Source organism: Solanum verrucosum, unplaced genomic scaffold (assembly GCF_900185275.1).
Source record: "Solanum verrucosum unplaced genomic scaffold, falcon-dt-bn FXZP01000241.1, whole genome shotgun sequence".
Taxonomy (NCBI): domain Eukaryota; kingdom Viridiplantae; phylum Streptophyta; class Magnoliopsida; order Solanales; family Solanaceae; genus Solanum; species Solanum verrucosum.
In genome coordinates, this window is record NW_026020543.1 from 770,287 (window position 1) to 782,003 (window position 11,717).

Sequence of the window (11,717 nt, forward strand, 5' to 3'; positions counted from 1 at the left end):
AATATAAATAATTATTTAAAAGTAGAAACTGAATTAATAGATATAATTGCAGTTTCCCCCCAAATTGAACCCTAATGTGCCAAATTTCCTGTAGAAATGGATTTTATGATGGGTAGGAATATGAATTTGAATGGGGAGTGAATGTAAATATGAAATAGTGGTTGGAAAATCAAAATAAAGGAAGGAAAAAAATGGAATTGTGATTATTGGCATTAAATTTCTTTCAAGGGTGTGGTCAATTCTCTGACCTAGAGAGTTGAAACATTCTTCTTCTTCTTCTTCCTCTTCTTCTTCCTCTTCTATGTCAGTCATCTTTAATTTTCCTGTAAGAATTTGACCTATTTTGTGTTTGTATGTGAATCTTTTTCTGTAAAGATTTAAGATTTGATGTTCCCTTGTAGCAATATGTTGGGTCCTGGATTGATTAGCATAGCGGGTCATGCTACCCCCATTAAAGAATTACTGTGGCTGCTTTCTCTCTTTGCTGGTATCATCATCTGTAAAATTGTGAGTTTTTTCTTCTTCTTCTTCACATTCCACACCCTTCACATATGCTTTAGCCTTAGTTTTCTATTGCCTTTACAAGAAAAAAACATATTATGATCTACCAAACCACCTTGTATTTCTGCCTGTTTCAAACGAGATTCAATTCCATTTTTCTTCTTTGGGAATGAAATCTTTGACATTCTTGCTTGCTATTCTGGTCATAATGTTTTGATGCATTTCCTATAAGTTAACCAAATTGTATTTGTCTGCACTTATTACATGCATTTGCTGGATAATATTTTTTTTCCTTAGTAATTAAAAAAAGTAGAGGTTTTAAAATACAATTCTTCCTTACCTCTGATAAAAGTTAAACTTGTATGCCCTTTTCGGCCTTCACCTCTCTCTCTCTCTCTCTCTCTCTCTTTTTGCTTTGCTTGATTAGAATAAAAAACATAGCTTGTGTTATTGCTTGTCATCTTACTTTGGAAGATGTTATATTTTTTGGTTGAAGGTTTATCAATTAACAGGTGCTATAAGCCCTTTCTTCTTCACGGGATATGTTAAACTTGATTGGCAGAAGAAACTTGAATGGAACAACAGGTAGTAATCTTAACTGTCATGTGAAATTTTTATTTTTTTAATTTCTAGTGATATAGTTTATGTGTCTTGGATGGTGCCAGTGTCTTACTGAGGAATCTTTCGTTTGATCAGAGGATTTTCCACTTTTCATGCGCTCCTTGTAGCAGCTGCTTCTTTATATCTCTTGCTTGAATCAGACCTTTTCCGTGATGGTGCTCAGGATGAGTTAATGATAAATAGAACATCAGCCTTTTCAGACAGCATACTCGGGGTATTTATGCCAAAACTACTTTCATTGACTTCCTTTTAGATTACAATTATAAATGGTTGCCAATATTTCTCCATTTCGTCAGTTAGCCAGATTTTATCTCATATATAAAAATTAGTTTAGATGAACAAATGTTTTATCCGTATTGTGAAGTATGTTAGTCATTAGGAGTTTTATTATTATAACCATTTCAGAGAGCAAAATGCTTAATTCATACTCTTATTAATTTCATGCAACGCTATGCTTTCAATTTCTTAGGGTAGTAACACAATCATGGCTCTACTTACCTGGGGCTACTCTACTCTAACTTTCCCTGCAGGATCTAACAGTAATAATGTTGTTGTGGTCATGCTTTTAGTTTATACTTGAACAACTTATTTCTTCCTTCATCTAATTCAACTCTAGCTTCTTGTGTTGACATTATGTTGGATGTATATATTATCAATTCTCAGCTCTATTCTATCTGTATGGTGATGCAGATCTCCGCTGGCTACTTTCTGGCAGACTTCGCAATGATTTTCTATTACTTCCCAGCCTTGGGCGGAACGGAGTATGTAAGTATGAGAAAACACTGTATTTTCTTGTATAAGTATACTATCAATTTCATAAGTTGGGGTTGTTGGGCTTTTAATCAATGCATAATAGGTACTAATCCTCTCTACTTTATCCCACCCAACTCCAACAATGAGTTCTTGTAAAAGCTTGATGTATGATTTTCTCGTACTCTTCATAGGGTCTGATTGTGTATCTTGTTGAATCTTTTGTGGCGTTGATGTTTAAGATTGTACTTTGACTTTGAATTTTTATTTTATCTTTCAGGTCTTACATCACGGACTTTCAATGTTTGCAATTGTTCAATCTCTTTTAAGTGGTCAAGCACAGATGTATATATTTATGGTACTTTTTACTGAGAGTACTACTCCCTTTGTTAATTTAAGATGGTAAGAACAATCGGCATCTGCTATTCCTTGTCTTCCAAACCTAATATTCTACATTACTGACTGTATTAGCATATATGTAGGTACCTAGATGTTGCTGGTCAAAAGAACTCTCAGCTTTATGTCTGTAATGGAGTAGCTTTATTTCTTGGGTGGCTGGTATGGTCATGCACGAGAATATATTTCCTTCTCTCTTTGTTCTTGCAATTATGCAGATATGCTATGCGTCATTATGAAGCTAAGCTAGATTCCTACTTGGGTGGCTATAAATTTTAATTTGGCAAGAATGGTCTATTTTAAACTTATGACCTCTTTTCTCATAAATTGACAAATTGTTTTTCTTCTTTGATGAAATCATTTTATGCACAAGGTACTTTTGATTTGTCCTCGATAAGTGTGTAAAGGTGGTCTAATTTCATCAGAAAAGTCTTTGTGCTACCACCAATGCAATGTAGTGTAACAACAATAACTAAACTTGAAACCAAGTTAGTTGTATCAACTATCTTGAACATTTGCTTCTATCATGTTCCGTTCAAAGTTTAACAACCGGTAGTTATATGGTCTGTGTTGCTGAAAATTCTGAAGATATTTGCGTTTCTACTAATGCTACATATTCCTTAAAATCTACTTGATAAAAAATGTGTTTGTGCCTTAGCTGGTTATGTTACAAGGATCTTTTTAAACAATAATTCAGCAACTCAAATATTATATTTGTGACCACTGACCAATATATCAAAGTATCCACATTTTGAGAAACCAAAAGAAATTGCCTGGGTTTTATGCGATATGACAAACTTGCAATAATATTAAACATTTGTTTTGAGGTTAATCTTGATAGCATCATGAATCTTTTAATCAAGAGTTTTGACTTTCTCGCCAAGTAATTCATGAAAATAGAAGGAAAAGTCAAGTAAGCTATGTTTGACACAGTAACATCTTGAACTGTTACTGTTTCTTATTCTCATTTGACTTGATCTTTTTATGATCTTTATGTTGGGCTATTGCCCGTGTTCCAGCCAAAGGCCCATGGCCTAATCCTACATGAAAAATGATTGGAATTATTCTCTTTATTTGGTTTCCAATTCTATTAGGAAAAGGATTGGAATAGTAATGCTATTTGGAGTTGGTTTTGGCTTTGTAAGGAAAAGCACAACTCTATAAATAGAGGATGGTCTTGAGAGAATAATTAAGATTGCTCATTAATATTTTCTTTGAAAGACATTAGGACATAAAAGAGGTTTTTGAGAGAGCTTTCAACAAGAGATAAGAGAGAAGAAAAAGGGTTCTTTTGCTGCAGTCCTATATTCCGACCAGCAACCTTCAGATCGTGTTTTCCCATTAACTAACCGTTGGATCGGGCTGAAATTTGTACTGAGTGTTCCTGACATCTTGGTGGTTGATTTGAACGGTGGAGATCGGATTCGGTATTCAGCAAGATCCTCTTTTAGGTCCCGAACAGCAGCTGGGTTTGGGTGGTGTTTCTTTCTATTTATCTTTTGTTGGTGTAGCTATTGTTTGTTTTATTTTGGCACTTGTTGTGTAGCTATTAGAAGAATAATTGTAACTCTCTTATTGTTATAGTGAAGCAATTCGGATCTTGTCGATCCCGTGGTGGTTACCTTCGTTTTGAAGGATTTTTCCACGTTAAACTTGGTGTTCTTTATTTTAGATTTTCGTTTTTCATCTTTTCGTCACAACAAGTGGTATCAGAGCGAGGTTCTCTATATGGAGGGGAATATGAGCAAGATGGTTTGTCTAAACGGAAGAAACTACAACATATGGAAAAGCAAGATGAAAGATCTACTGTTCGTGAAGAAGATGCATCTTCCTGTTTTTGCTGCTCATAAACCTGAGACTATGACCGATGAAAATTGGAATTTATAGCACCAACAGGTATGTGGATATATAATACAATGGGTTGAAGATAATATTCGCAACCATATTGTGAATGAGACACATGCTAGAACATTGTGGGAAAAGTTGGAGACGCTTTACGCTTCAAAAAACTGGCAATAACAAGTTGTTCTTGCTAAAGCAATTGATGACCTTTAAATACAAGGAGGGCAGTCCTATTCTTGATCACATAAATGATTTTCAAGGTGTTCTTGATCAGCTATCAGGAATGGGTGTTAATTTTGATGATGAAATACAAGGACTTTGGCTTCTTAATACTCTACCGGATTCTTGGGAAACTCTTCGTGTCTCTTTAACAAATTCTGCTCCTGGTGGTAAGGTGACTATGGAATATGCAAAAAGTGGTGTGTTGAATGAAGAAGTTAGAAGAAAATCTCAAGGCACATCCTCACATTCAGATGTTTTGTACACAGAAGATCGAGGGAGAGATAAGACAAGAGATTCGAAGAGTAGAGGTAAAAGAAGAAGCAAGTCAAGATTTAGGAATCCAAATATTATATGCCATCATTGTGGAAAGAAAGGACATATTAGAAGATTTTGCAAACAATTGAAGCAAGATCTTAAAGAAGGGAAGAAGGAAGAAAATAATGGAAACAATGTTGTTGCTGTTGTTCGAGATGACCTTCTTTTTTGCTTGTGATAAAGACGTCATCAATTTTGTATCTCAAGATACAAGTTGGATAGTAGATTCTGGAGCTACATCACATGCCACACCGAGAAAAGACTTCTTTTCATCTTATACTTCTGTTAACTCTGAGGTGCTAAAGATGGGTAATGCTGGTGAGGTTAAGGTGTTTGGAGTTGGCACTGTTTGTTTGAAAACCAATACTGGTTCAACGTTAGTCCTTCAGAATGTCAAGCATGCTCCAGACATTCCCTTGAATTTGATCTCTGTAGGACAACTAGATGATGATGGCTATCATAATGAATTGTTCAATGGCCAATGGAAGCTTACCAAAGGCTCATTGATTGTAGCTCGAGGAAGAAAGCATTCAAATTTATACGTGACACAAGGATCGATCCTTGGAGACTCTATAAATTTGGTGGAAAGTGAGACTTTATCAGAATTGTGGCACAAGAGGCTTAGTCATATGAGCGAAAGGGGGATTACCTGTTTGGCTAAGAAGAATTTGCTTGGTGGTGTGAAACAAGCAAAGGTAAAAAGATGTGTTCATTGCTTAGATGGGAAACAGAAAAGAGTTTCTTTTCACAGTCATCCTCCTTCAAGAAAGTCTGAGCTACTGGAGCTAGTACACTCTGATTTGTGTGGTCCTTTTAAAGTGAAGTCAAAAAGTGGTGCGCTTTACTTTGCAACTTTCATTGATGATCATTCTCGCAAGATTTGGGTATATCCTTTAAAATCCAAAGATCAAGTACTTGATGTGTTTAAGGAGTTTCAAGCCTTATCTGAGAGACAAACGGGAAAGAAATTAAAATGTATTCGCACTGATAATGGTGGTGAGTATATTGGTCCCTTTGATAACTACTGCAAATCGCAAGGAATTCGTCATCAGAAGACTCCTCCAAAGACTCCTCAATTAAATGGCCTGGCAGAAAAGATGAACAGAACTTTAGTTGAGAGAGTTAGATGCGTGCTTTCAGAGGCTAAACTTCCAAATTCATTTTGGGCTGAAGCACTTAACACTGTTGCTTATGTTATCAATTTGTCTCCTGCTGTTGCTTTGGATGGTGATGTTCCAAATAGAGTTTGGTTTGGTAAGGATGTTTCTTATGATCACTTGAAAGTGTTTGGTTGTAAAGCTTGTGTGCATGTTCCAAAAGATGAGAGGTCAAAGTTGGATGTTAAAACTAAGCAGTGCATCTTCATTGGTTATGGTCAAGATGAGTTTGGATGTCGCTTTTATGATCCAATTGATAAGAAGCTCATTAGAAGTCGTGATGCTGTGTTCTTTGAAGATCAAACTATTGAAGATATTGACAAGGTTGAGAAACCAGATTCTCAGATTGATGAGAGCTTAGTTGATGTTGATCCAGTTCCTATTATTGATACATCTTTTGCACATGAAGGAACCCAAGATAATGATCTAGATAATGATCAGGGTGTAGAACCTATAGATGTTCTTATTGGTGATGTTGTGGTTGATCATCAACCAACTAATGCTGAGATGACAAATTTGGATGCTCCACAAACCTCTTGTAGAAGATCCACTAGAGAGAAGCGAAGCTCAACACGTTATTCTCCTAATGAGTATATCCTTTTGACTGACATGGGAGAACCTGAAGGTTATGATGAAGTCATGCTAGATACTCATAGAGATAGGTGGGTAGAAGCCATGGAAGACGAGATGAAGTCACTTCACGAGAATGGCACATATGAGCTAGTAGAGTTACCGAAAGGTAAGAAAGCTTTAACAAATAAATGGATCTTCAAATTAAAGCAAGATCAACATACATCTACACCTAGATACAAGGCTAGGTTAGTTGTCAAAGGTTTTGGTCAAAGAAAGGGAATTGACTTTGATGAAATTTTCTCTCCTGTTGTGAAAATGTCCTCTATTCGTATGGTTCTAGCCTTAGCCGCAAGTCTAGATTTAGAGGTTGAGCAGATGGATGTCAAGACTGCCTTTCTTCATGGTAATTTAGAAGAGGAGATCTACATGGAGCAACCTGAAGGCTTCATCGTTAAAGGAAAAGAAAACCATGTTTGCAAATTGAGAAAGAGCTTGTATGGCTTGAAACAAGCTCCAAGGCAGTGGTACTTGAAGTTTGAATCTGTCATTGAAAATCAGGGATACAAGAAAACTTCTTCAGATCATTGTGTATTCTTTCAGAAGTTCTCTGATGATGATTTTATTATCTTACTACTTTATGTGGATGATATGTTGATTGTTGGCAAAAATAAATCTAAAATTGTAGTCCTTAAGAAAGAGTTAAGCAAATCGTTTGCGATGAAGGACTTGGGGCCAACAAAGAAGATCTTAGGCATACAAATTCATCGAGATAGACACAAGAAGGAGTTATCACTATCCCAAAAGGAGTATATTGAGAAAGTACTCAAGAGGTTCAACATGACAGAGGCAAAAGTGATTAGTACACCTCTTGCTAAACACTTTAAGTTGAGTACGACCCAAAGTCTATCTACTAATGAAGAGAAGAATGAGATGTCAAGTATTCCATACTCTTCCGCGGTTGGTAGTTTGATGTATGCTATGATTTGCACTAGACCAGATATTGCACATGCTGTTGGTACCGTTAGCAGATTTCTTTCCAATCCTGGAAAAGAACATTGGGCTGCAGTGAAATGGATACTAAGATATTTGAAGGGTACTTCAGATATGGAGTTGTGCTTTGGTAGTGACAAGTCTGAACTTGTATGCTACACAGACTCTGATTTGGGAGGAAATCTTGATAATTCAAAATCCACTTCTGGTTATTTGATCACTTTTGGAGGGGGAGCTATTTCTTGGCAATCAAGACTTCAGAAGTGCATAGCTCTATCTACCACAGAAGCTGAATATATTGCTATCACTGAAGGTGCCAAAGAATTGCTTTGGATGAAGGAGTTTATCAAAGATCTTGATTTTGAACAATCAAGGTTTGTCTTATTTTGTGATAATCAAAGTGCTATTTATCTCACAAAGCACTCTACCTTTCATTCTAAGTCCAAGCATATTAGCAGAAAATATCATTGGATTAGAATGGCCCTGGAGGAGAAATTATTTGAGGTTGAGAAGATACACACTGATGACAATCCTTCAGATATGCTTACAAAAGTGGTGATCGTAGACAAGCATGAGTTTTGTAGAAGTGCAGCAGGCATGAAGCCTGTCAAGAGTTCCTCCACTTGAAGCCCATTTGGCCCCTTGGTTGGAGGGGGAGTTTGTTGGGCTATTGCCCGTGTTCCAGCCAAAGGCCCATGGCCTAATCCTACTTGAAAAAGGATTGAAATTATTCTCTTTATTTGGTTTCCAATTCTATTAGGAAAAGGATTGGAATAGTAATCCTATTTGGAGTTGGTTTTGGCTTTGTAAGGAAAAGCACAACTCTATAAATAGAGGATGGTCTTGAGAGAATAATTAAGATTGCTCATTAATATTGTCTTTGAAAGACATTAGGACATAAGAGAGGTTTTTGAGAGAGCTTTCAACAAGAGATAAGAGAGAAGAAAAAGGGTTCTTTTGTTGCAGTCCTATATTCCGACCAGCAACCTTCAGATCGTGTTTTCCGATTAACTAACCGTTGGATCGGGCTGAAATTTGTACTGAGTGTTCCTGACATCTTGGTGGTTGATTTGAACGGTGGAGATCGGATTTGGAAGTCAGCAAGATCCTGTTTTAGGTCCCGAACAGCAGCTGGGTTTTTGGTGGTGTTTCTTTCTATTTATCTTTTGTTGGTGTAGCTATTGTTTGTTCTCTTTTGGCACTTGTTGTGTAGCCATTAGAAGAATAATTGTAACTCTCTTATTGTTATAGTGAAGCAATTCGGATCTTGTCGATCCCGTGGTGGTTACCTTCGTTTTGAAGGATTTTTCCACGTTAAACTTGGTGTTCTTTATTTTAGATTTTCGTTTTTCATCTTTTCGTCACAACACTTTATTGTTATTTTTTTTAGTCTAGAGACTTCTAAAGCTAATAAATTGTTAACTTTTATAACCAAGGTTTTTGATGTGATGCTTTCAGGTTGCAAGGATTCTTTTGTTTCTCTTCTTTTTCTATCACATGTTTAGCCATTTTGATCTGGTGAGTACCTATTTGCACAATGTTGAGAAGCTGAACTGTTTTAAGGCCTAATTCTTCTTCAACTTAAATACTTGTGAGATTTTGAAGCTCGGCGGAATTCTTCAAGTCTGTTATACTAGACATTGATTTATAAACTGTAGGTCCTAATTGATTACGTAGCTAGGTCAAAGTTTTGGTTCCCTCTGCATCATCCAAGTGTCTAAACAAGGGATACATGCATTTAGACTTTAAAGATTTCTCTAATTGATTAGGCTTTTCTTATAACTGCAAAATTTCTGAGGGTCATGGCCGGTGAATAATGGGCCTGCTCCTCTACCTTTCTTCACTTAATGGCAAGATTCAAACCCTGATGTGCATGTACTGTAAACCACACATCACAGATTCGTTGTTACCACTAGACTAATGCCCTGGGGCCTAGCCTATATAATTGATGAAAGTGAGACATCTTAAACTTTGTAGGAGTTATAATTATCTCATAATTTAAACATAATAAATGCAATTGATTGTCGGGTATGAATTATATGTCCATGAGATTTTCTTGATGTGATGTTATGTTTTATGCTTAGGATAGCTGTATCAACTGGCCCTACCTGACTAGAAGCTGTTTTGGAAATAACATATTTGTTTCCTCCATTTGAACGGAAAATGCATGTGTAAAAAGATAACAGGACACATTCTGACACTACTTCAATTGTTCTTCAGATCAAGAAAGTTTATCCGCTGGGATTCTATAGCTTGTTAACTGTACCTCCTGGTTTGGCACTGCTAAATATCGTCTGGTTTTGGAAAATCGCCAAGGGTTTGATTAAGACTTTGAGAAAGGTTAGACACAGCCTGTAGCACACAACAACTACTACTCTTTTGAAGCTTGTGCAGGTACTTATGTGTTTTGCCAGGGTTATGATCAATGAAATCAACCTCTATGTACATCAAGTAAAGCTGCTTTCCAATCCCTACTTCTTCATTGAATTACTGAGCCAACAAAACAAGTGAAAGAAGTGATTGTAAACTAACATTTTACAGCATCTTTATCGGAAATTACTAATCATAAACGTGACATCTCTTTCAAGAATTGTAGTGTGATGTAATGCCCAAGTGTAGGACTTGTTATTGACTGTGCTGTTGTTTTTGCAAGGCGACAAAGAGCCTATTGGCTTAGCAGTTTTTCTCATAATGCACAAGAACTGGTTTTGTCTTAGCAAAAATAAACTCAATTTGGTGCTCACTAAAATCATATCCACTTGTGAGGCCTTTTACTCTCCCGCCTGATGTTTATATTAAATCAATGAAAATTGGAGTATATTTGTAACAGCCTGTTTGGGGTAAGCTTATGAATAAGTTTTTTTTAGAATGTGTTTTTTTTTTTCCGAAAGTACTTTTGGTGAGAATCAGTTTGCATTTGGCCAATAAATTTAAAAATCACTTTTGAACAACAATGAGTGTTTTGGTCAAGAACTTTTTTAAAAGTGTATTTTTCTTAGAAGTTCTTTTGGAAAAGCTTGGTCAAACAACCTATTACACGTACTTTTTATCACTTGTGGTAACTAACGTTTAGTTTTAATCACATTACCTTTGGACAAGAATAAAAAGAGCATTTGTCTATGCTTTATTCTTTTGAATGGAGAAATCTTGTGAGACAAAAACAACTGTCTTTTAGTCTCTCTGGTTTCATCTCAATTGTGTACCAGAAGGAATGTCTTGTATCATAATCGAAGGAAAATTATCGAGCATTTGTCTTAGCAATAATGAAGTTTCAGTTCAACACTTTCATAGTTCAATTTCTAATGGAGATTTTTTCAAAGAAAATTCATTGGAGCTAGTGGTTGCACTAAATTTCATTAATTAATCATGGTCACAAGCTAAATTGAGATAACAATAAATATTAATTACTCGTGGGAAATTTTAAAAAATTATCCAAACAGTTGTGTTATATATTTATTAATGTAATATTAATATCCATGTCGATAAGTTTTCCCTTTAATTCCTAGTCTCTTGTTACTCATGTTGTCCCAGAAGATTTTTTTTATTACTACCCCTCCGTTTCAATTTATGTGACACATTTCATTTTTCGAGAGTCAAACAATTTAAGTTTGATTGAGAATTTGCTAATGAAATCTTCAATTTTTAAAAAATAATATTTATATATTTGTAAACTACGTAAAAAGTACTATAATTGACAATTCAAAATTTTAAAAGAAATATGAAAAATTTACCGTCAAAGATAGATTTGTTTAAATCTCAAAATTCAAAATGTGTCACATAAATTGAGACAGAAGGGATACAAAAAAAAGAAAGGAAAATACTATAGTACTCAAGAAGTAGCAGTGAAAGCTACAGTTATCAATCTTAATGAAGAAAATGCTAGTGGTGGCGATGTCTACGCTATAAGTTTTTATCAAATCTGTTGGGATATAGTGGAACACGGGGACTCTTTAATCTCTATCAGGGGGTTAAGCAAGGGGACTCTTTAATCTCTATCAGGGGTTAAGCAAGGGGACTCTTTAATCTCTATCTCAATGCATTCTATCAGGTGAAGTGTCATCAAGTGCTCTTAATTCTTTATTTAAAATCATAACTATGTTAGTTATGAAATGCCTAAATTGAGCCAGAATTTAAATCACTTAACTTATGCAGATATACTATTATATTGGTATCAACAGAGAAAGGATCCTTCAATTTTTTTTTTTTTTGAGGATTTTAAAGGATTATGAGGAAATGTAAGGCCATATGATCAATGATGTACCGCAGATTTACAATACTTATAAAGCTTTAAACTTAGAGTTTTGCTGTGTCTTGTGCATTTGCTAGTAGATTCAATGCTATTTTTTTGGC

The 11,717-nt window shown here is 35.5% G+C and overlaps 1 protein-coding gene across 1 annotated transcript; it reads left to right on the forward strand.

The window, feature by feature from the left end:
* The first annotated feature begins 338 nt into the window (after window positions 1-338).
* LOC125810007 (uncharacterized) lies at window positions 339-10,059 on the forward strand. The gene is made up of 8 exons (XM_049489523.1): window positions 339-507; window positions 998-1,086; window positions 1,198-1,336; window positions 1,813-1,887; window positions 2,153-2,274; window positions 2,355-2,430; window positions 8,826-8,885; window positions 9,588-10,059. The coding sequence occupies exons 1-8, from the start codon at window positions 388-390 to the stop codon at window positions 9,723-9,725; spliced, it is 819 nt and encodes a 272-aa protein (XP_049345480.1). The 5' UTR covers window positions 339-387; the 3' UTR covers window positions 9,726-10,059.
* The last annotated feature ends 1,658 nt before the right edge of the window (window positions 10,060-11,717 follow it).